Source organism: Lissotriton vulgaris, chromosome 11, assembly GCF_964263255.1.
Source record: "Lissotriton vulgaris chromosome 11, aLisVul1.2, whole genome shotgun sequence".
Classification (NCBI taxonomy): Eukaryota; Metazoa; Chordata; class Amphibia; order Caudata; family Salamandridae; genus Lissotriton; species Lissotriton vulgaris.
Genome location: NC_141699.1, coordinates 168,693,047 through 168,719,362, shown reverse-complemented (window position 1 = coordinate 168,719,362; position 26,316 = coordinate 168,693,047). Strand labels below are relative to the sequence as shown.

The 26,316-nt window shown below is 44.5% G+C and overlaps 1 protein-coding gene across 22 annotated transcripts in view; it reads left to right on the top strand.

The window, feature by feature from the left end:
* The window catches only part of ATXN2 (ataxin 2), a 1,802,199-nt gene that overhangs the window by 437,757 nt on the left and 1,338,126 nt on the right, over positions 1–26,316 (top strand). For all 22 annotated transcript variants that reach the window (XM_086943042.1, XM_086943056.1, XM_086943053.1 and 19 more), the window contains one exon: positions 20,169–20,353. In XM_086943042.1, the coding sequence (XP_086799168.1) occupies positions 20,169–20,353 (185 nt within the window). The remainder of the gene's footprint in view (positions 1–20,168; positions 20,354–26,316) is intronic.

The window sequence follows — 26,316 nt, the reverse complement described above, 5'->3', positions numbered from 1 at the left end:
GAGTGCGGAGGTAAATGCAAGGAAGGTACAGCCTGGGATTGACCCGAGTAAACATTATAAGAAATCGAAGAGTGAGTGAGAAACAAAACTCCCTTAAACCCTCCCCTTTCCCCCTCTCCCTCCCTGAACCGGTGTGCTCGGCGCATATCTCTTTTGTAAGGGTCCCTGATTAATGAGCAGGTTTAGGGGCTTCACCCGCCTGTTGTACTCCGGTGAGCCGAAGGAGACAAAGGTATTTGGGGCATGTCACCTCGTTCATTTCAAGTGCCAGCAGAGACAGCAATGGGCGCCATATAGTCTAGAAGGATTACGTAGAGTTTGTCAGGGTGGCTTGAATATGTTCCATGCCTACGATATACCATAATTTGTGCCTGTGTGAGTCGGTCGATTCCACGTGCCCCATAAAGAAAGGATCTGTTGAACAGCTGCTCCCATTGTCAGGCCCATCTGTTTTTCCTTAATCGATTTCAGTGGATAGGTGAGTGAGTTGGAGAGCCCTAGTAGTGTGTAGGCGGGTAATCGGGGGATTTCGGTCTCAAATTGCTTGTCAATATCGTCCAGAAAAGTACCCCAGTAATCAGTCAGTTACTTACAATACCAGAAAAGATGAGTCAGCGTACCTTCTTCATCACAACCCCGCCAACATGTCGGGCTTCAATTAGGGTTCACTTTATTCAACCTGGCTGGAGTTAAATACCAGTAAGTGACCACCTTGACTGCCGCTTCCCTACTAGCTGTGTTGCGAGCCATGTGATTAGCCCGAAAGTCTATATCACGCCATTCTTTCTCTGTTAGGTCTCTCCTGAGTTCCCGCGCCTAACGCCGCTGTCCCGCAGAGGGTGAGGAGGGAGCTGGTGGACGCAGCATACTATAAAGTTCAGAGATCATCTTTTTATCTGAGACTTTGGTTATGAGCCATTTCTCATATGTGGTGAGCTTTCTTTGTACCAATGGCCGCACTTCGGTATGGAGGAGCCAGTGACGGATTTGGAAGTATTGGCAGCATTGCAGTGAGGTGATGGCGTAGGATTGTTGCACTTCTTCAAGCTGGAGGAACCCATCTAGATTGAAGAGATGTCCAGCTGATTTGCAGTCAGTTACCCACCATTGTTGGAACGCTCGTTCTTCAAGCCCAGTTGGAAATTCTTTATTGTCAGAGATAGGTGTCAAGAGCGAGGGAAAGGGTGTGAGTCCGCGTTTGACTGCCACCGAGTCCCAGACTCTAAGCAGCGTGTTTGTGATTAGGGAACCCCTGTGATTTGGCACCTTCACAAGGAGAGCTTCGCTAGCGCCCGGTCCTCGAACAGCCACAGTTTTTCAGACTTGGGTCTGCTCCACTCCACCAAATGTCTAAGTTGTGATGCTCTAAAATATTCTAGAAAGTTCGGTATACCCAACCCTCCTTCGTCTGGAGGTCTGTGGGATAGATCTCTGCGCATACGAGGACTTGACCCTGCCCAGGTGAATTTGTACACCACGCTTTGTATTTTATGGAGGGTCCCCGGTGGGGGCCAGGCCTGTATGGTCTGAAGAATGGAAAGAGCTTTAGGCTGGATATTCAATTAGATGGCCTAGAAGAGACAAGGAGTACTTTTGCCATTGTCTAAGGTCCTTCAGAATTTAGGAGAGGAGCTTGGCATAATTCTGTGTAACCGTTCTTGCAATAGAAGAAGCAAGTTCTATCCCTAGGTAAGTGATTGTGTCACGGGATTGCAGCTCTCCGTATTGTGGCCGCTCATCCTCTCGTCTAGCTTCCCCACTCCCCAGATGTAAGATTTCATGACGTTTACCTTAAAGCCGGAGACCTGACCAAAGGTGGTCAGCTCCTGCAAGAAATCTGGTACCGATTGCTCAGGGGATTCTAGGGTTGCCAGAATAGCATTGGCGTATAAGCTCACCGTATGGCGTCCCCCCCGCCCCCTCCCCTCCCCCAACCACCACCTCCCCCGAATGGAATACCTAAGATGTCGGGGTTATCCCGAATTTTTTGTGCTAGGTATTCCACATAAAGCGCAAAGAGAAGGGGTGACAAAGGGCACCCCTGTCTCGTACCCCTCTGTATTTCAAAGTGCTGGGCAGCCACCCCGTTTACCTTAATGACCGCCGTGGGCCTGTTTTAGCAGCCGGATTGGTCTAGTTCGATAATCCCAGGTAGGCGCGGGCCCAATCTAGCCGCCAGGTCCCCAGTAAACAACTTGAGGTCGAGGTTGAGGAGGGAAATCGGAGGTGGATAATCGGTCAATATGAACTACACTAAGTCTTATCCTTACCCGGCTTAGGAATGACTACGATGTCAGCAGCCAACATGTCCGAGGGGATAGTCCTGGGCCCCTGGAAGGAATTAAAAAGATGTGTTAAAATCGGGGCCAGAAGTGGGCAGAAGGCTTTATAAAATCATGCCGAAAAGCCAACCGGGCCCGGCGAATTCAGTGGTTCGAGGTGGGAAATCGCCCCAATCACTTCGTCGATCTTATTTTGTGCGTCCAGTGCTTGGGCTCCCATGCCGTTTGATGCCGTCTTAGCGGCCACCTGAAGATATGTTTCCCCCTTCATCACTCAACTGCGAGTCTTTGCCATATAGCGTGGAGTAGAAGGACCGAAGGACCACAGCAATCTCCTCGTCCCAGTCAACCATGTACCCTTTGTCGTTCTGAAGCACTTGTATTTTTGCACGCTGGGCGCAGGCCCTAAGTTTGCTGGCTAGTAGTCGCCCCGTTTTATCCCCTCCCAAGTAGTATGAGTGCTTCAGCCAAAGGGCTCCATATTTGGCTCTATCTAAGTCAAGTGTCGCCAGCTGCGCCCTTGCTGCCTTTAGTTGGAGCCATATTCGAGGCACACAGATGCGTTGATGTATGCGCTCTAGCTCCGTCACTCGGGCTGTAAGGAGCTCCCTTTTTTCTTTACGCTCTTAGGCTTCAGCTGCGAAATGGCGATTAGTTCACCCAGCACCACGGCCTTGAGTGCACCCCAAAGCGCCAAGATAGATATGCCTGGAAAGTCATTTGTCTCTAAATAGTCAGCGATGTATTTGTTGGGGCACCCCTGCTCTAGAAAGCAAACTTTCTCGGAGTCTCCTCCTCCCCGGAGATCTACGGATCGAGGGCATAGAGAGAGTCAGTGTCACTACATCATGATCTGAGAGTCCTGCTGGGATGATGTTCACGTATCGACCAATGTTTTTACTTCTGTGGACCCTATAAAATGATCTAGCCTGACGTAGGTGTGATGCATGGGAGAGTAGAAGGAAAATTGTGAGAGTTGAGGGTGAGCTATCCTCCACAAATCTATCAAGCCCCTGACCCTGTCCCTTAGCCACTCCCTCCCTTTCTTGGAGAGCGCCCCAGTTTTGGCCAATGCGCTGCCCTGACCTATCTGTCTCTGCATCCATGACCAGATTTAGGGCCCCACCACCACCATCCCTCGTTCTTGGGAACACAACACCTCCGACAATGACAACTTCAGTAATTTGTTCTTGTCTCGAGTTTGGAGCATATATAGAGCCCACCACTAGGGGGCGCCCCCACCCAAATCGCTTAGGCCAGGGAGGAGAAGGTTTTCCTCAGAAGGCAAACTGATGCCCCTAAATTCTACCAGTAGGAGAAGATTGCTGTTCTTTTAATGGGGTTGTTCAGCCCCTTCACGTTAAGGTCGAGAATTTGCAATGTGGATCTTGACATAGGGCGATTACGAAATCAGATTGCTGAATTTGATGGGAAAGCCCCCCTGCCCACCTGACTACCTCGTGAGTTCTCGACACCCTACACTTGTGAACGTGCGCCCCATATGGACCCCCTCCCTGTATAGCACACCGATTTCCCTTACCCTTACCCTCCCCCTCCCTAACCCCATAACTCCCACAACCCATCCAAAGGAAGCCCCTTCCTCCCTCCCCTGCCCCCCCACCCTGAACCCCTGTGCTCTCCAAAACCCCAACAAGAAGACCCCAGTGTCCCATATATGTCCATTGCCCTTCATGCAAGGATGTGGGCATGTGGTAAGCAAAAAGTCGGTTAGTATGTGGTCCAAGTGTCCAGGGCCCCCGCCCCTCCCCACCCAGCCATTACAATATCAATGCTAAACAATCCCTCTGGTAAAGTCACGGGTGGGCTGTCGCAGCAGTTTCTTTCTGGACTGTTTCAAGTGCTGCCATTCTTTCCTGTGCCATGGTGTGAGAATTCTGTCGATCTTGGTTAGGAGAGTGTCTACGGCCCACTTTCTGCCATTCCTTTCCTGGTGTTCTTTGTACATGGTTGGGTGACTCTTCCGTGGCTTGATGTTCCAGGCCGAGGATCGTACAAGTTTCTTGGAGGGAGCGGAGTTGGTGGAGCTTGCCATTCAATTTAAAGATCAGGCGAAAGGGGTGGCCCCAGGAGTACGCTATCCCTTGTTTTCTCAGATGATTTGTCTCTTCTCGAAAAGCCTTTCTCTTTTGCAGTGTTATGGAAGCCAGGCCATTATAGAGAGCTATGGAATGCCCTTTATATATTAATGGCCGTTTCGATCAAGCCTCCTGCAGTATTTGTTCTTTGGGAGGAAAGTCCGGCAGGAAGGCAATTATGTCTTCGGGAGGAGCAGGAGCCCGTCTCGCCAGCCCCACACAGTGTACCCGGTCTATGCGGATTGCAAAGTCCTGTGATTCTCCTAATATGTCACGAAACAGGTCCTGAAACTACTGGGTCACATCCGTCCCTTCTGTTTTCGAGGGGACCCTATGACGCGGATGTTATTTTGTCGTGAGCGATTCTCGAGGTCAACAGCTCGGTGATGTCCGGCTCTGCTGCCCCGCTTACAATTCTCCAGGGCCCTCCGAGTACAGCTTCGGCTGCTGCTCTAACCACTGCAGTGCTGAGCCGCCATTTTCAGACTCCACCTCCTCCTGTCGTTAAGCTGCCCTAAAACTCTGGGCTGGGCTAAGGTTCCAAGTGTCTGCTTCAAGACTGCCCCCCGTCCCCTACAGTGTCTCGTCTTTCTAGTGTCTGTAGAGGCTGGGTCGAGATCGATCCTCTGTCGCGGGCTCACTCTTCTCCGCCGCAAGGCCTGGTGTGGCCCGGGTCTTCCTGCGCTGCGCTCCCGAACGCTCGGTATTGGGAACGCGACCCCACAGGCCTCCGAGCCGCTCCGAGCCCTACACCAGTCTCCGCTGCTCTCTCTCCTCCGTGGATGCTTCGGCAATATGCGGTCAAGCCGGACAGCTTACCCGGTTTACTCCAGGAACACTGCCGCCACCACTTGGTGTCGCTCTGGTGGCAGCTCTAGATGCTGTCTGACCTGGGCGCCATCTTCTATCAACGCTGCTCGTCCTCTAAGAGTCACTCGGCACGTCGAGCGAGAGAGAATCCTTTCTTCTTGCGCTCCCGGGAGTGACGCCTCTCTTCCCCTCTCTATTCCGATGGTCGTGGCTTCCAGATGGGGGGGTTTCTGCTGCAATACGGCTGGATGAAGGTGCCAGGAGCGAGGAGCCTCCAGGAGAAGCGACCGTTTAGACCGCCAACCTGGCCACGCCTCCCCCAATAGTGTATTTTTATCGGTTGGTTTGGTAAAAAGCTCAACCTATACTGTTCCCTCGACATCTTTTATACAGATAGCCATAAAGTTAACACTAGTCTCACTCCAGCAAGTGGCGAACTTTAAATTTTCATCACCCAGATTTAACCATTAAGGAATTCAAGGAGTTCACTGCTGGCACCGTTCCACACAAGGAGTGACTAGTCTAAAATTCTTTGTGGCCAAATAGTAAAAATATTAGAATTCATTTAGTCTGTGTGTATATCTTTCATATTGAGTGTGTGACGAATAAGGGAGAAGACACTATTTTTACTTGTTCCTTCGATAGCCAGGACAGGTACAGGCGTTCTGTATGATGACCCAAATTCTTTCTTGTCAACTATTTTTTCTCTGACCAGATCCCCGACCATTGGGATCCACGCAGGTCTTGCTGTGACTGATTTTGTTTCCGTAGTGGTGGTGCGTTTTACTTGCACGTTACTTTGTAGTGCCCGGAATTTATTAAGATACTGAAAAACAGCCAAACGTTTATTGATGTCAAAAGGTTTTTCATCCGCCACTGTGCTGTCACAATCGAGGTCAGGTACCCACATTCTTGTCCCAAACAGGACTTTGTAAGGGGTGATACCTCCTAGGCAACTACTTGGCATATTATTGAATAACCTCTGGACCCCAAATAGGTGATTGACCCAAATATCACTCAAACCTAATACACTTGCTGGTAAAGATTTCTTTAAGTCCCCGTTTTTCCATTCCACAACCGGATTTCCCTCGGGATGGTACGGAGAGAAGTACTGCAATGCAACACCCAAACTTCCCATGGCTTCCGTGTAATCTCTAGAGCCAAACGCGGGGCCATGGTCAGAATGTAATGTGCCAAATGCTTATGTCCCTATGAAGATTCGCAAATCTTTTATAACAGTTCGGGCGTCACCCGAGCGTTGAACCCAAACCCACAGTAATCAAGAACATGAATCCACTGCCACCAAGATGTACTTGTAAGCCCCATCGAATTGTAGGGGGCCGCATGGTCCAAATGGACACATGCGAGAGGTCTGTCCGATTTCAGTAATGGTGTTAGTGCTGGACGTGCTACTGTGGAACTCTTCATCTGATGGCAGATTTTGCATTTAAAGACTAATGCTTTTGTCTATTTTGTTACACCTGGCCACCAATAGCGTTGTTTCAATAGATAAACTGTGGCAGTAACACCTGCATGTGCAGAACCCAAATCCTTGTGTGCAGCTAGAATTAAACCTAATCTGCCATCTATGTGTGGTATTACTCTATCCCCCACTCCTGGAATTTGAGCATACAGACTATTTCTGGAATCTAACTTGTGGGAGTACTTGAGTGAAAAGCCTTTTGGCAATGCTGTGCTGTTTTTGCGTGAAGCAATGACCACGATCATTGTACTTCTGTCTATTCTTGTCCTTGAATGAGTGATTGCAGCTACTTCAGCAGTTCACACTGTCTCCTTCATCAACCAATGAATTCCCTTCAACATGAACACCATCACGTTGATGACTCAGAGTGTGTATCATGTGAGCTCTTGGCGAATCTTTTTTCAGCTCTGCCACTTGTTCCTAAAGCAATTTGTGCTGTATTGTGCAACCTTTTGAGTCTTTAAACCCATTCTGACTCCAGTAGTGAAGATATTCATTGTACGACTGGACTGAATAGAACGAATTGCACACACACAAATAATGTCGCGATTTCCCTATCAGTTTGTATTAGTGCCAGTAATAGGGCTTTTAATTCTGTCAGCTGTGCTCTGCAGTCTCCTAGAGACTGTGTCTTCGTACTGCTCGGATGGAACTTGCTGACCCGATATGTCCTTTTACAATTGCACAAGCTGCGCTGTATTGCTGTTTACTTCCTATGGCAGGCTGAGCTGAACAGTCCGTGTAAATAATGTATTAATTTTTATCTAGAGGCATTATCTCATTCGGGAGAGGATATTCTTGTTCGTACTGCAGAAATGCTTGTGTTTTTAGTGTAGAATCGAATTTGTAGTCTACATCTGTTGCAGTGAGAGAATTAGCCCATTGTATCCATCGTGGTTGTAAAGCTTTAGCATTTAGAACGCTTGCCTTTGTAACAGCCTCTATGGCCGGTACTGCAGTTATGACAATTATTTGTTTCCCCTGAGCCACTGCTCTTTCTCTCACTACAACAGTCTGTACTGCTGTCAGAATTTTTCCTGTAGAAGCAAAACGCATTTCAGCATTTGTGTACTAGTGTGGTTTGTATGCCATGGGTACTGTTTCACACTCATTGAAGGTTAGGTAAGTGTACCCTGATTGACCCGTGATTACACAGATCACCAGATTTGTAGTATTTACAAGTGTGTGTGGAGGTGTTTTGGAAGCAATCATGTCAGCTTGAAGGAACGTAGGATACCAGTGTGTTCCGGTGTCCAATTTTTAATTGAAAAATATGGTCTGATTTGATCGTAGAAAGGTTTTACTTTTTCTTCGTAATCCAAAATGTATGTTCTGCCAAAATTTAGGAATCTAAATATGGATTGTAGATATTTCCTAGTTTTTGGAGGTTGGAGCAGCGCACGCTTTTCTAAAAAGTTGGGTGCTAGGCTTTTTCTTCAGCCAAATGGGAGTGCACAGCTCAAAGAAAGTCCAATAGGCCAATATAAATCGAATAGTAACTTCTTTTTTGAAAATGTTTCTTATTAAAAAAAACATTAACTTGAGACATTCCAGCCAACGCATTTCATTCCCATATAAGGAATTTCTTCAGGGCTGTAAAGATATAACAAAGGTACATATAATTAACATATAGAGTATAACAGGACAAAAACGGCACAAGACTACAGTACATAACAAGGTTTGTCACTAAAAAGTACACACAAGAACAAGCTATTTTAATATAAATGTACTGAAAGAACCAACAATTATAACAACTTGACTACAAAGTCCTAAAGGGCATAAGTTTAAAGCATATCATATATTTAAACAAGACAAACAGACAATTCACAACATTAAATGTCACAAAGAATTAGTATATTGTCACAAAACCTACACCATACTAGCAGTGCTGGTCTGACGTAAGGGAACAAGTGCAAAAAGAAAAGAGTAAAAAAGAAAAGAGGGAGAAAAAAGGAAGAAAAACTGGAGAAAAAAGGGAGCAGAGAGAAAGAGAAGGAAAGAAAGGGGGCAGTATATTCCGAACCGGGAAGAGCCGAATAAAAACACCTTACCAAACAAAGTATCACGTATAGAAGTACAAATTGAAGAATAAAAATTCCAGAAACAATTAAGCTTGTAGTTCAAAGCAAATGGCCTTTCGCAAAAACCGATATATTCCTATTAGGTCCTAGAAAGCAATATAAGATAAAACATTGGTGTTGCACACCATTCAAAACAAGGATAAAGACCAACAGTGAAAAGGAGTCATAAGTATCAGAAGCAGAACATCACAACTCCGTCAGTTTGTATAGGGCCAGCTAAAAGCACACACCTGTTTATGAACTAATCAAGTTCAAATCGGTTGCTCAGGCAAAGTGAAGAGATCTAACCATAATAAGTTGATAAGGCTTTTTCTTTCACTTGATAACTTGTATCCCAAAAATAGGACATTGAGGTGGGCTATTTTCGATTTTTTTAAATTGAACGTGTAGCCCTCAGAGGTGAATTCCAAAATGTTGCTCACCCTGGTCATATGGTTCAATAAATCTTCATCCGTCAAATAAATATCATCTACATAGGACAATGCCTCTTCATCAAAATATTGAAGTAAATCTGTTATCCTAGCTGAGAACAAACAGGGGCTATTCTTATACCCTTGGAGCAGTCAACCGAATTGTCATTGAGAACGATGTCAGTACCTGCTTTCAGGCGCTATATTTTGGCAGAAAAATCCATTTGAGATGTCTAGTGTTATGTATTTTTTCCACAGTGTTATTCATTAATGCAGCACTGTGTGCATTTTGTACTGCAAATGTCTATGTCCAGGTATTTGAATGTTGATAGTCTAAAACTAGACAATATGAACTATCAGGTTTCATCACAGGAAACAAAGGATTGTTCATTGGAGAGGTGCAATTCTCTATTACACCTTGGTATTCAAGTTGATGTAAGATCTCCCTGACTTGCTTTTTCGCTTCCTTTTTTTATTGGGTACTGTCTCTGTGGAGCTGTAGTTGTTTTTACTGGGATTACATGGTCAGGTGACTCAGCATCTCACCCTACATTGTTGGGATTTAGTGCAGGGGCTAGCGTTACAGCGTTACAACCCTCTCCTGCACTTATGAATGTTTTAGATATCCTTGAACGAGGTTGAAAAAAGCAGGTAAATTCACTGTTTCTGCATTTGGGCACTCCATAACAATTTCAGGCGGCCCATTTTTTTCAGTCAAGACAATGTCATAGTCAAAAGTCAGGTTCTCCCAGAAGAGACCTTCGTTTTTTCTAGGTTTGTCCTCCTCCATTTGGAGTGTTATTTCGTATAACGGCTGTAGGACACTTACCCTAGTATCCGGTGTCTCCACTGTGATATGTTCATTCAACGCCGCTGTCACCAGAAATTTCATCAGGTTCTGGCGAGCTATTGTTACTTCTTCTGAGCTGTCTAGCAGTGTCAGAGCCCTTCCCCCATTTAGAAGTTGAGTCCTCAGTATTCTTGGCATTTCTTACTTTAAGGGCAGCTACCTTTTTTTTTTTTTTGAAAAACCTTTATTGTAGCATTCAGTAAAAATACAAGTATGGGCCTAACCGCGGGGGCCGGCCGCTAGACAAATTAAAATCTCTGATATCACTGTATGACACAGCTCATAAGCCGACAACCCAGAGGTCCGGCAGCGATTCAGGATAAAACTTGTATTAGAATGCACAATTGGGTTCCAGGATGAGACAGAGGTTTCATTTTATATTTTTGTAAGAGAGGATCAGGTGCCATACAATCAAACAGAATGCGGGGGACAGGGTAAGAAACAGGATATGCATGTAATAACTACTATAATGGAGAATTGGCACCAGAGCATATAGATCTGTAAATAGAACACACAATATACATTCCATGTTGCGCCAGTACTCGGAGCCTGCCCACCTAGGAATCAGGATATCATAAGAGCATAAGCACGAAATACAAGCACACAATAAGAATCCGAATGATTCCTAGCTATACTGATCCTTTAAGAAAAGAGAGAGAAGGAAAGAAAGGCCATAGAAAATAAAAAAGGCAAAATAAAAAAAAAACCTCCAGCCCCCCACCCTGCACCCCTGCAAATGGCTACAGCCTAACCCCACTAGCAGCGTGCCTGTCGCCCCTAATAACTAAAACCCCAAAGGTAGGAGAAAGAACGGAGGAGGGCATATCCATGTGGGCTCCCAGCCCCTTTAGACCCCCTGCCTAAAACAGCCACCCCCTGTCACTAAAAGACAAGTTTATGACAACAATATAAAAGTAATTAGAGGGTACCGTGAGACACCGCCCAGCCTCTTAGAGCAAACAGTTGCAGGTCCAACACTTGTGAAAGCCACGCCAACCCTTACCGACCCAGTCGATTTGAACCTTGGCCCTTCCGAACACGAACCCCTCCCAGAGAGACCCAAAGGCACACAAAGAAGCAATAAAGAAGGAGAGTCATCAGAAATCAGCCCATGGCTACCGGCAGGCAGTGAGTCCACAGGAACTGTAGACGCAGATCAAGTGTGACTACCAGATCTTGGTTTAGTTGTAGGCAACAGAAAAATCAAGGCAGTTTAGAAAATCACCCTGTCACGAAGGATCATCTTGTGCATCAGAATAGGTTATGCCCCTGGCAAGAAGAAATCACCCGAGGGAACCGGCGCTCATTCCACCAAAGTGAATTCTTCATGGTCAGCATTTTCCAGGGTTATCTCTGTGGCTGTTGCTGTAGCTGGTCATGTGGCCATGTGGGCATCTCTTCAGTTTCATGAGCCAATATTGCTTGTATTCAGAGGTGAGAAGTAATAGATATTTCACACAGTTTGTGCTCTAGGATATTTGATGATTCCTTCAGGCGCACCACCCAAAAGGCACTACTGCTTTGGTATCTATTCTGAAGAAAAGGAACCTTCAAATAGAAGCATTCATCAGAGGAAAGTTATTTACCTGCAGTAATTACCTTTCTGTTGGAAACTCCTTCCACCTGCTGATTGATCACTTATCCCACTGAATAATATTGTTCAAAGTTAGGTTGTTTCACTGCATCATCACGATTATATTGACGTTTCATCCTTTCGCAGCCTCTAACAGTCTGTAAAAATGGATGTAGATATGATCTTGGTGTATTGAGGCGGCATTATATGGGACCAGTGATGCCACACCTGCGCTGCTTCCGATGTCTAAATGGAGGAAGCACCACCACCTGGTGCAGGAAAGCTTTGATAAGATTCTGGATCCAGTCTGGTGCCTAGAGATATTCAACAGGTGAGGAATCTATAGGAAAATAGAGTATCCAGCATAAATATTTTCAAGGGCGTTAATGAACGTCTTCTGTAAAGCATAATCCTTACCTCCAGTCCTGACATTCAATTCAAACCCATCACCAGAATCTGGATAAATAAAGCATGCTGTACTGAAGCCCATATAGCATTCGTGCGACAGATTGTCGAAGCATGATTACCCAGCACCTTCTTGAAACTGTCTGTAGAGGTGTTGGCTGGTACTACACGAAGGATAGCCCTACCTCATTACGGTTTTCTTTGAAGAGTAGACTACAGTTTTTAGGTTTTGACAGGCGAAAACGATGCGAAAGCATCGTTTCGCTAGGCGAAAACCTAATGAGTATAGTATGGGGCTGGGAATCCGCCCCCGTCTTCCATTGGCTAGCTCCATAAATGGAGGCTAGCCATTGGAAAACACATCGGTCAGTCAATGCCGGACCAGATTCGGGGGCGTTCCCGAGATTTTTTTGTTTTTGGCTACGTCAGCCGAAAGCCAGTTCTCGGGAACGCCCCCGAGTCTGTTCCGGCATTGACGGCACCCGCCTTCCTGCTCGCGTGGGCATGCTCGCCTTTCCCGCCCCCTCTCCCGCCCGCTCTTCCATGCCGACCACGGCAGATGCATGTCGCTGCTAACACGTGTGTACTAAGCCCGGCTTTGCCGCTCGATTAAAATGTGTGTTACTGGGCATTCCACTTTATTTGTGTGCCTCGGAGACACCCTCTGCCAAAAGTGACCGGATTGAGGAACAGGGTAAACAACGGTATTAAAGCGCTGTCTGAAACAGAATGGTATTAAAGCGCTGTATGAAACGGAATGTTATTTATCTGGAGAGCAACCACAAACCGGTAAAACTAGCCACTTGTTACGAGTAGACAAGTGGTGGAAGGGAAGAACGGATATAAGTTCACTCGAATCTTAAGTTAACAACTGTGACATGAAAGTGAAGCCGATCAGAATATATCAAAAGGGCTTTCTGAAAGAAATCTGTTAACATTAAGTTTCACAGTACTCATTTTTTTTTATTATAAATAATTATAGACGAAAACAATGTGTTTTCCATTTTGTGTTTTTTACAGGACAGGTACATAAGATTATTAGTCCCTTGAGTGACTCCCCAGGATGTCTGTCATTGCTGCAAGGCCTGCATTTGCGTCTTGTTAACAGAATGGGGAGTTGGAAAGGGTTGAGATCATGTTTTTGAGAAAATGCAGATGGTCAAATGTATTTGTCGATAAAACTGCTTATTTTACATGAGTGTGCTGCTGTATTATATCGCCGCATTTTGAGCTTTACATGAGCAAGTATGGACGCGTGACTGACATGTATCGTTTAAATAAAAGTGCAAATGTACGAAATACAACTTATATTTTTCATGGCACCCAAATGAAAAATGCATAATATTGCTGACATTCGCAAAAAATGAGAAGGTGAGCTCTAATCAGAATTGCGTTTAATGGCATTTATTTAGAACACACGCAGTTCAAATTATGTGTCCCTCGTTGGCCAATCAAAAGATAAATAACGTTCATTTAAAAAAAAAAAGAATTGACACTTTTGTTCTCGCAAAATTATTTATTCACAGATTTTTCTGACAAATGTTAAATTTTTCGTTGGTCTCCAAAAATGAGGCAGTCCTAATTTATGCACCGCTGCATATAAATTATACATTTTTTATCCTAAAAAAGCTATTAAATAATTTGTATACGTATTTTATGTTAAGGGGCATTAGTAAAGCACTGGTACGCTTGGCGCTTTAACCATACTCGCACATGATTAATATTCATATGTATTTTATATAGAGCTACGATGCTGAACTGTCTCCACTTCATAGCACTAATATGGAACCTTAATTATAAAATAGCCTGAGTTATTTATTAAAACTTGACATACATGTTGCACCGTATTGGTAATATTTTCCAACATTATTAGCTAAAGAACGATATTATTCATCATAATATCATTGTATAATTCACCAAATAAACAGTGGCAAAAATTGTGGGGATAGTAACACGTGTAATTTTTAAAAATATAATGTTTTAGAACAGGTGCGGTTCAAACAAAAATATTATATTTGAGTAATATCAATTATGGCACCACGTTCGTCTGTGAAAACATTGGCATTAGACAGGGTACTCTTCAATAACCCTATCTCTGAAAACTCGCTTGAATTAATTTGCCTTTAAATCGCCGTCTCCAGTCACTGCACACCAATGATGCTTATTCTTTTCTAGAAATAACTATTTTTTTGGGGGGGGGGGGGGGGGGGGGAGTATTATATAGCTTGAACTCGACCGAAAGGTATCAGCGCACCAGTTGCCTTACATACGGACACATTGATTAAGTTAGAAAAGGCGAGAGTAAGTGATTTGCCCAGAATCACAGGATGTTGAGTTTCTCTGCCGAGACTAGTAGCCGGTTCTCCAGCTTCGAGGTCGTGCTCTAGCCGTTAGGCCACATCCCATTTGTGGGGATGTGCAAAATGTACAAAAACTCAAGGCAGCCCCGTGAGGCCCGCCGAGAAGAGAGCTCGGAGGCGGTGCGTGTTTATAAAACACAAACCGATCATACCGAGGAAGCAGCCATTTTAGACCACGGGGTACAGGTGCACCTACAGCAAGGAATGGGGAACTTGTTCTTATCGGCCCTAGAACCCCATGGTGCCAGACGGCCGTCCTGTCCGATGGGGGACACGACATGGCCCGGGCACCGCTCTGCAGAGACTGCAGCACCCCACACTGACCCTGGAAGTGTGACCCAGACTGCCCGCCCCTGCTGCACGTGTGGAGGTCCCGACCCTTCCTCTAGCGAACGGTGGGGGGGGTGTTAGGGGGTGGGGGGGGGTATTAGGGGGTGGGGGGGCTTTGAGATGATCAGCGGACGGGATTTCGCCAAAACACATCTGGGGAAGGATGAAAGGCCAACGCAGTCAGGCGAGTGCCATTTATTTATGTTAAAAAAAACATAAATAAAAATAATGTCAAGAGCAATGCCAATAGCTCTAACTTTAACAAAGGCAAAACCATTGCATTGTAAATGCTTGTTTGAGAGCTGACCTGTTTCTCATGAATAGATCACTGAAAAAAGTTCTGTTATAGGCACTGCACGTTATTGAAAGTTAAACTGCCCTGTAGGACCTTACAAATAAAGAGCGCCGTCTGTGGAAACGTTTCCCAGCAGAAAGTTCTCAACCTAAACTACGCATTTGAAGTCTTGTTCATGCATGTTCCAACTTTTTCTTCTCAAATAATCTAACAGTTCTCCAATCCATCCCCAATTTAGTGAATAGTAAAGGAGTTGACTCTTTACTTCTGCTTAGACTTAAGGTGATACAGGGCTGTCCCTATCCCTGTATCACCTTAACCGTGTGACTTAGTTTCCTATGCACATCCAGGTGACCGTGTTTGCCTAAGTCAACAAAAAAAAGCATTAGGGATCCAGACAACAGTAAAGTTGGGCACTCAATGCAGGGGTACATGCCTACTGCCATGCAAAGGACATTTCCATCCCAACGCTACGTCTTTTGCCATTTTCCTTACCTCTCAGAAACCGGGAGAATTGTGTTTTCTTTTTTTAAACCTGTGCAAATGTCAGAATATGATTTACACAGGCAACATCACTATAGATTGTCCTGTCTCTCATGGTTTCCCAAATGTCTGAGGTTGGTAGGTTCCCCATGGATGCCAACCGACCATGTGACCAAATACCGCAGACATCCCCCTGGATTCACCCTCTCAAAAAACATTCCCTGGTTTCTAGTATGTGAACCCCTGCTAAATCCCATGGAAAATCAGTTCTTATTTATAATCTCACACTCCTACATTCTAAGTGTTACGCTTTGGGAGGAACATGTTCATACAAACAGGAGACGGGAGGAAATGACAACGTTTTTGAAAAAGACCTGCTACGTCATGTTTCTTGCCTGCTTCTGGCTGACTCTTCTTGTGACATCTACCTGCTCTGGCTGGTTATTATATAGCAACACTTGACAGCACTACCTAGGTGACAACAGGAACAGCTGCATCCTCTACGGCCTTCACGCCACTACTGGCTGACCAGTATCGGCTTACCTGGACCGCACAATTCTATACCTTTCATTCCCTCCTGGTTCTTCGGAGGCAGGAGAATCCCATAGCAAACAGTTACTCCTAGCCGGAGACGCCTGTGTGGGTCTGTGGAAGCACGCAAAATGGCTGACAGCAAGTTGGGGCTTGAGAAGCCAAATTCGCAGCAGCATTTAGTGTCCAAAATGTATTTGAAAGCCTCTAGAAAATATTTGACACTATTGCAGCCAAGTTAATTACTATAGAGAGAATGTTGAAGGTTTTGAATACTAGAATTAGAATTGTAAGGCTGGGCAACAGCAAGCGGAGATCTTCTGAATATGAAAGTCGAAAATGTGCATTACTCCACCAGCTAAGCATTAAAAGGATATGGGAAATATTGTTTCCTGAACATTTAGGCTTTCCCTTTTCCTCCATTTGTTCATCCTCTGCCATTTTATTTCTGAGAAATCATCAGAGAACCACTGAATAAGTTGTGGTGATATATATATATATATATATTTTTTTTTTTGGCGAAAATATGCCCGTCTGGGTTTTTCTTAACCAGGGGTAACACAGTCCAGTTCGCTAGCAAGAGGCATTGTAATCTCTGTGCTAAGTTACCAGATGAGCACCTTCTGACTCCTTTCTATTGTTGCGCTTTGTTCATTAATCTGGTGCTCAGGGGTAGACTTAAGGAACAAGAGAGAGACTTGTTGTGTACATTTTGTAATTATTTATCAGTCTTTTGACTAAATTATATGTTTATATGATTGTACCTCAACGTGTGAAACAATTTGTTAATGGTACTTGCTTCAAAAAAGTCTTGATGTTGAACACAAACGGTTTAAGTTGAATTTGAGGCAATCTTTTCTTTAATTTTGGCAGGCCAGACTGCTAGAGTAGCAAATGGTCCATTTCATGTTTGTCACCTTCTGCCAATGGCAGATTTTTAGTAAACCGAATAAAAATTTTGTAACATATATTTTCACTCTTCCATTTGTAAGCGTGAGCTAAATATCTTTACCTACAATGAAATACTGGCAAAACAAAATAGAGAAAATATAAGCTTTGAGGTTATGAGGGGAAGAGAGTTGAAAAATACATTTTTATAAAGTTGGACTGCAAGGGTTAAGGAAAGCAACAGACAAGCTGTGGGGGGGTCAACAGAAAGTGCAGGTAGCAGAGATTTGAAGAGGGAAGCATTGCAAAAGTTAGAAAGCAAGACAACACATTCACTCCCTTGGAGTGCTAAAAGTAAAGAAAAAAAAGTGGTTCCCTATATATGAGCAACCCTTTCCTTTGTTTTAGCCTTTCATAGGAGAGATACCAACGAAACGAGTATTTTAGAGTTTCCTGCCTAATAACAATTTTAAACCTTTTTCTGACCACTCACGTTTCATTTTATGTATGGAGACATGGAAATGCTGTGAAGGAATTTGAGGTTATGTGTTTGAAGAAGGCTCTTGCTCGAACCATAAAGTTTTTGTATTTGGGAATTAGTATCTAGCCAGGCTTCAGTGACACACAATCTGGCCATGGCAGCAGCAAAAAGCACTACCTGTCACGTACAGTTTGAACATCTGATTAATATCCAAAAGGATTTATGTTGGGTAAAGAATAAAGTGGTGCCCCCAAGCAATTCTTTCTTCTGTAAATACCAGTTTCCAGCAATTTTATTCATATCACTCTTAAGAATGAGGTTAATCCTTTTTACCCCTGGAATTCCACAGCGAAATTAGTTTGAATATGGTCCGCAGCCCCATTGATTCAACCTTTTCAGGGTTTAATATAGATCAAACGCTAGTTTGAATTGATAAGCCTTCAAACTACAAGTATTAACAAAAGAATAACCAAATTTAACTCTGTCAATACTCTGTGTGCGCTACGTTTTGCATTCCATTTCTCTGTATGTTCCGCTAAAAAATAAATTGTATAAGTGCTTAATCGTCCCCTTTTCTTGAGGGAGGTGCCAGCATGTCCATTAAGGCGATAGGTGCCAACCTAATATCATGGGTGGTAATTGCTTAAGGTATTGGTATTCTAGTAAAGACTTATAAAATGTATGTGAAATTACATAGATAGAAACAACTCTTCTAAATGAAAATAATACTCCTGCCTCATAAAATTGGTCAATTTGGCTGATTGTGAAATTTTGCCTGAGTCTGATAAAAGCATCATGAGAGAGATTCCGCAACTGGGGATTTAACCAAAGAGACATATACCTAGTGATCCGAGAGACAGAAAACCTTTTAGCCCATGCTCCCTAGAAATGTTTGTAAACAGTGAGTTTTAAACTTAGTACGTTTTTAGAAAAATAAGATGGTTAAAAAAAAATTCTAATTGAGTAGAAAGATCACTGTATTAATCACATGATGGGTGAGGTGTTTCTGATATACTGAATGCCTATGGAATACTTTAGCCTAATGCTGCCCAATAATATCTTACAGATGGTGGTGACCACCCAACACTTGATAGAGGTCATTTTGAGTAGCATTTTGCTCAACAAGGTTTCATGTTCCACCATAGTAACTAGTCCAAGATGATTCAACCCGATTGAAGAAAGCTGCTGAGATGAGTAGAGGAATTTTATGAAATAGTTGTAGAAACTGCGTCCGCAAAATCATTTTAATGATAACACAACGACCCACGTTCTCAATTGAGAGACTATCCCCACTTCCAGCGAGTTGGAAACAAAAGTGACTTATAATTGAAAGCCATAGCGTTAATATAATGAACCACATGTCGGACAAAGGTACAAAACAGGTCCATTCCGGTGTCCTGTATATGTGCAGTTGACTTATTACACTTTAAGGAGAAAAAAATAGGTTTCTCTGAGTGGATACCATTTGTGAGGTTATTTAGTTGTGTAGTATCAGAGTTTCTGATTGTAACATTTGCTGTCTTCCACCTCATTTGGTGTACCTCATATTATTATTTGTAATACAATTTTGGGATTTTCATTAATGCACATGGAAGTCCAACTCATGAAAGTGCTTGCAAATCATAGGGCCATTTTGTCTATTACCTTTTATATTTAATAGTCTTTTCTGAACTTGAGTTAGCCATTATATATACCCGCAGCAGGTATTTACATTTTTGTGATATTGCGTAAATATGCAGGGAGAGGGATATACATTTGACAGAAGTATTGTTTCCACTCAGATAATCCTTGAAATTGATGAAGTCTCTAGAATTTCTTTGCCACCAATTTGCCTTTCTTCAGACTAAATTCTGTACAATAGCTACTGTGTGACTCTCACAGTCTCCGTCACTCCTTGAAACATCCTGCTGCCACAGTCATCACCAACATCTCTTCTTGTCTTCTAAACCCATACCCTCTTTGACTCAACCTTGTCCTACCCCACAGATGCCGGTCAACCTAGAGCTCAAAAAAGAATAAATACTCCCTTCATTATTAAAGCTGTTGTACTGGACTGAGCAAGGCTTGACTAGATACTGTATTGTAATTGCATTAGGATAGCACTGACTAAGCCTGACGTGTTGTTAAAGGCCTCATTTGCTCTTACTTTGGGACCTCTGAACAGTAACACTATAATAACCTTTCTTTTGAATATCCTTCATTTCGTGGTTTGAGTGCATCTCTTCATATCGTCTGCCTTCTTTGGCTAGACTCCATGAATTTTCCCCAGCATGTTTTTAATAATTGGCTACAAATGGAGCCCCTAAAACATTCAGCACTCCTGTACCTGATGGTTTTCCACAAGGTACAGTGGTTTCTTTAATGTTGCACATAAAAATTATTTTTGTGTTTCAAAAATGGTTGCATGGTATTTTAAAGTTGATGTGATCCTGCCGGGATATCTTCCTACAATTAGTGTGGAAAATACACTTAAAAGCAGAGCTCTGAGAGCATTAAGATTAGAGGCCACTGGAAAACACCAGATGGATGCATTTGTGTTGTTCTTTCATTCATGTATTTATATCTGTGACAGCAATCCAAGTAAAATTGGAAAGAATGAGCAGCAAGTGCATTAGATACTCACTGCTCTGGAGTACCCATTCAGTATAGCCATCTCAGCTCACATATAAAGCTTATTAGCTGCGATCAGCTAATGAGTGTTTGTTACATGTTTAATTTTTATTTTTCAAAGTAGGTAAAGATGACATTGTAAACAAACTATTAAGAAACTTTAAATCTACAGTGTGTTTTAACTTTGTCGTTTTTAAAAGGGAAAGCAAGTACATTCCACCTGGGCAGAGAAATCGAGATGTCATTTCATGGGGTGGCCATAGTGGACGGCAGAACTCTCCTAGGATCGGCCAGTCTGGAACCGGACCCACACCTTCTAGAACTGGATCCCATTCTTCTGACTTTAGTCCTAGCGCTGGAGCAGACCAAAGAGTTGTAAATGGAGGTAAGTAACATTATTTTTATTGTTGTTAAACATCTTGGATTAAGCATGTTCCTTCTGTATTTCCAGAATTGAATTAAAAAAAAATTAAACAGTCTAGCAACTTGAAAATACACTAATTTGTGTGAGCATTCTTGGTAACATTTTGTGGAACCTTTAAACATGTTTTGCATTTGGACTGGTTAAATGTGTGTACACTTTTGAGGATTAGAAGTAGCCTGTCTCTGCACTGTTAGGATCAATAAACTATACACCATGCTGACATTCTTTATACATTCATAGTATTAAGCATGATTTTACCCAAAGATTTGATATTTGATGTAAGAATAATAGCTTAAGAGGAATTTAAGTGTTCTGTGATGTTATGATTTAAGTGGTTACATACAGGTATGTGTAGATACATCCTCCAGGATATTTTATCTTTAACTTGGCCTACCCTAACCTTCACTGTTTTAACCTATAGTTTGTCATGAGTAGATAATCTGGTTCCAGTTGGAATATTTTTTCAGGCCCTTCACAAAAACCCTCTGTGATTTTGGGTTAATCTTTCAGCGTATCTCTCATATGGTGAAGCTTTCCTGTCTCCGCTCCCTCTGCACACTTTGGTTTCTGCAATACTGTTGTAACCTAGAGGAACACCTGATACTGTTCTGGGACATTATCTCATGTCAAGGTATTCCTGCTACATGATAAAAGTGAACTGTAAAGTTCTCTATAATTGTGGGAGGTAGATTTCACCCATATCTAACATCAGGCTAAAAAAAAGTCTCACTATATGAGTGCACTTAAATGTTTTGTTATCCACATTTATATAGGACTGTCTACAATTAATATTGTACAGTAGTGCGTTCTTAATCTGAACGCACTTTTTAAATTAATCTGTTTCCGAATAGTCAGTTGTGTATGGTTATGTTTCCTTAGATTTTTTGAATGGCGATTTTAATAATGTGTGTTAATGTACAATGAGTTTCATCCAGATGAATATATTTGTAATATTATGTGCATGGCTGGGTATTCTAACAACTTTGGCTTTTTTCTACATTTCTTTGGTTGGTTGTCCTTTGCCAATTGTTTTCTAGACCTGCATTGCTGGTTGAACAGGTGAAGCACTAGGGAAGACTTTCATGTGCCACTGAGAGTTTTGCAATGGCCATAAATACTTGCACATTGCTGTCCTATCTTTAGCTCCACTTCCTGCGTCCTCACCCTGCTTTAGATCGTAAAAACGTATTTACTCACTACTTGGATACAAAGGGAGGGTTATCTGTTCCTATGAGAAGAAAGAAGGATGTCTGCTGTCACGTGTAGGTAGAGATTAGTCTATTAAAGGGAGGATCTTCCTAATTAGAAGATGAACCCCTCACACACCCAGATGGGTGTCCTGCTTCATCATTGGGCTTTGTCTGCTCGTGGGGCAGGCGCTGCTATGTCCCACGGGCCTTGCTAGCGGGCTCTTTCGCAGAGATATTCTCTTTAAGCCGTAAGGGTGAGTGCGTGGTGTGAACAGTGATTAAAACTACCTAAGGATTGTCCAAACAAGGCATGGGCATTGGCAGGATTAACAAATGGTAATGTAAAAAAGCTGTCACAGTTGTGAAATGGACTGTGACAGTTTCCACACCTATATCATTACATCCAAGCTTGCACCAGAGCTGAGTAGAAGTCACTATCTTTTTCTGGTCCTGAAGAAACAGCAGGCATCCCTCCTGGACTAATAGACGTGAAACATGTCGACCTTTTAAGTACCCTTCACGTGTGGAAACTGTCACGGTTCATTACACACCTGTGACAGCCTTTTCACATTACCATTTTTTACCTCTGCCAAGGAGGTCACATATTAAAAACTTATTTTTACACACCTTCGATATAATTATTAACTATTCTTACCACACACACTCTACCCTAGATTCACAGACCCACTCTCACCCTTAAGGGTTAAAGAGAAGATCTCCGCCAAAGAGCCCTCTAGCGGGGCCCGTGGGACATTGCAGCACCTGCCCCATGAGGAGACAAAGACCACTGTTGCAGCATGACACCCATCTGGGAGTGAGAGGGCCCTTAACTGCCTAATCTCCACCTACAAGTCACACCAGACCGCTTTCTTTCTTCTAATAGAAACAGATAACCCTCTCTTTATATCCATATATCGCTTTCATGGGAGCATGTTTTCTGGACCTTCATCTTACTCCTATTACCTCCTTCTTTTTGATTGATTTACTCAATACTTGCCAACCCTGTTGTTTTATGAGGCATACTTTTCAATACAGTAGCCTCCCAACTAGCTGGAGTCATCCTGCAGTTGTGGGAAAGGTATGTATTGAGCCTGTAAATAGGAGAAATACATCACCCCGAATGAAGAGAATTGCCACCAAGTAATTACCATGAAGTAGATCAGTGTAGTAGTCTGAAGCTAGTGCCTGACAAATTCTGCGTGTTGTTCCTTCTCAACAAGCAGCTTTAACGTATAAGTAGTTTTGAAGAGCAAATGCATATCAATTTTCTACCCTGCATGACACAATATATGAAGACTAAGAACACTACATCAGAGTATTATATGAATGAGCAAGAGGCAGGGCATTAATAGGGGATGTGCTTGATGTGGTAAACCCCTAGAAATGGTCAAAAGTGTAATTTTTAATTTTTTAAAACATTTTCTTTTTTTAAAATGTGTATTTAGTAATTTGCAGAAAAAAGAAGAGAGGAAAGCAAAGAAATTATACAAGCGTCAGTCCCGCAGTATTCCCCACACAGGGGGTGCTGTAGTTGGCTTAAAAAGGAGGCAAAGGGAGGCAGCATAGTATGTCAATAAAACAAGCTCAAACCCCTTCTCGGTCAGCCGACTGGTAATAGTGTTGCAAAGAGGGGTGGCGAAGCCCACATGGGGAAATGGTGCTGCATAAGGCTCGAAAATCTGTCAACATTCACAGGCTATGCGGTGCCGCAACAAGTAACAAATTAACATACCCAACTGAGTCCCCCCCCCCCCCCACTCCCCACTCCTCCTCCCCCCCTAGTCTCGCATACAGTTATGAAATGTGAGAGGTGCCGATCCGTGGAACAAATGCGTGAGAGCTCTACATCCTCCCTCTCTCCATAGTCGGAAGGGCACCTCCTGCATCGCCGGCGGGAAGGCCGGGTTGAAGTGTATGGGGGTAAAGGGGGACGGAAACGTGGTCCAGCGGTCATCACCGGTGACCGTATCCCACACCTTCAAGACAGTGCTAGTGGGCGTACTGATGTAGGCATTCTTGGGCCTGTCCACCTTGGGCTTCCAGGCCAGATCGATCTCCCAGCCACACTCCTATTCATATGCAGCCAGTGTTTCTCTGAGAGCTGCTGGGACCATTCCACCAGTACTCGTAACTGCGCGGCTTTATAGTACAGGTGCATGTCCGGGGAGCCCTACTCCTCCCTCCTTCCGCGGACGTCGCAGCGTCGTGAAGGAGAAGCGTGCTCGCCCACCCTGGCAATCAAATCTCAGCATTAAGGTTTTAAGGCGCTGGAAAAAATCCACCTCTATTGGGATGGGGAGGGCCTGGAAAAGATATAGGAATTTAGGGAGGAGGACCATCTTGAGAGCATGGATCCTGCCAAGCCATGAGATATACTGCGGTTTCCACCGATCTAGGTCCGCTCGCACCGCTGTTAGCATTGGGGGGGGAAGTTAGCTGAGAACAATGATCTTATGGTAGGGGTCAGCCGGACTCCCAGGTATAACAGAGAGGTAGACGCCCATGACAAAGGAGGTGAGCAAGCGCACTCGCTCCACTTCCGCCGGAGGGAGAGTCAGGTTCAGTATGTATGATTTGTCAAAGTTGACCTTGAACCCGGCCGCTGCTTCAAATTCGGATAGCACCGTTTCAATATGCGGCAATGAATGAGCTGGATCCCCCACCTATAACAGCACATCATCCGCAAAGAGGGATATTTTGTGCTGCTCACCCGTAAAGGGAAGGCCCTTGATCTGTTCCCTCTCCCGCACCGCAAGAGCTAGAGGCTCAATACTCAGGGCAAAGAGGAGAGGGGAAAGGGGACATCCCTGCCTCGTTCCCCGTGAGTGAGGGAAACATGCAGATTGATGCCCGTTAATCACCACCCTAGAGCTGGGGCTGCTGTAATTTGCACGGATCATTGTTATGAACTGGTGCGAAAAGCCGAAGGCGTCCAGGGTGCGGAACAGGAATCCCCAATCTACGCGGTCAAAAGCTTTTTCCGCGTCAAGCCCCACCAGTATCGCCGGGATGCGGAACCTGGTGGCCTTCTCTATCAGGTGTATCACCCGCCTTAAGTTGTCATGTGTCTGTCGTCCCTTAATGAACCCGGATTGGTCCGGGTGAACGAGGGCCGGCATCAAGTCCTGGAGCCTACGGGCGCTGATAGAAGAGTATAATTTAGCATCGATATTGAGAAGAGCTATCGGGCGGTACGACTAGCATTTGGAGAGATCTTTCTCCGGCTTGGGGAGCACGTTTATCATAGCTTCGGCCATAGTTCCAGAGGTCTTCCCAGTGACAGCCATTTCATTGAAGATAGTCGCACAGTTCCGTCGCAAATGATTTATAAAAAAGGGCAGTGTAGCCGTCCGGGCCCGGCGCCTTATGGAGCTTCAGGGCCTTAATAGCGTCCAGCACCTTCGTTCTGGAGATGGGGGCAGCCAAAAGCTCATTCCACTCTTTAGAGACCTGCGGTATGGGGAGGTCAGCCAGGAACCTGCCTTGAGCTTCCTGATCCAAAGAGTCGCTCTCGTAGAGTGCAGCATAAAAGCGGCCAAAGATGTCTGCCTTGTCCTCATCCCGATGCTGCAGGGACTCCGCCGGGTCCTGGATCCCTCCGATGTATTCCTTCTCTTGTCCCGGAGCTGACGGGCCAAGTGCCTTCCTACCTTGTTCCCCTGTGAGTATGAAACACGCCGAAGCCTCAGGAGGGTGAACTCGGCTCGATTGTTGTAATGGGCCTTTAATTTTCCACCCACAGCCATTAGAGGCCGAAGAGTCGCCCTAGGCTGGTTCGATTTGTGCGCCTGTTCCAAGATAGCAAGTTCTGCCTCTTAATCCTCCCGTTCCTTCCTCCTCAATTTATTGAAGTTTGCATTGAGACCTAAGCAAGTGCCCCTCAGCGAGGCTTTGTACGTGTCCCATGTGTTGAACACTGATGTGTCCGATGCAGGGTTAAGAGCCAGGAACTCCCTGATGGCTTTCCATAGCTCCTTACAGGATGTATTGTCCCGGACAAGCGCAGCTGCGAAGTACCATTTTCGCAAACCGTCCCCCCTCACCGACCAATGCAGCCCGAGGACCAGCAGGTTATGATCGGACCCGGAGAGCGGAAAGACGTTGGAATCACGGACATCTCCCCTGAGGGCCTGGCTCAAAAAGATATGGTCTAGGCGAGAATAGGAATGGTGGACGTGGGAAAAGAAGGTATAATCTCGGGCCTGGGGATGCAAGGAGCGCCAGCCGTCAATCAACCCCAAATCACCCACCAGGCGTTGCGTTTCGGCGGAGAAGACACCGGTGTCCGCCCTCTGAGCTCGGGAGCTGTCTAGGTCCTTGTCCCAGACCATGTTGAAATCACTCTTTAAGAACAGATGCCCCTCCACAAAATTCCCCACTTTATCCAACAAGTCCTGGAGAAAGTTATTCTGCCTAGCATTGGGAACATACACCACCACAAAAGTTCACAATCGGTTGTATAGCAACCCCTTAACCATCAACCAGCGACCTTCCTTATCACAACATACCCCCATAGGCTGGAAGTGAAGGGTTGCCCGAAAAAGAAGAGCCACCCCCCTGTGTTTGGTGGAGGCAGAAGACCTGTAGATGAGGGGGAAGTGTTCGTGTCTGAGCCGGAGCTCATCTTTTCGCGCCAGGTGGGTCTCCTGGAGACCCACTACATATAAGTGACGGTCAGACAAGTATTTCCAAAGTTTTGGGCAGTTCTGTGGGGAGTTGAGACCCTCCACATTC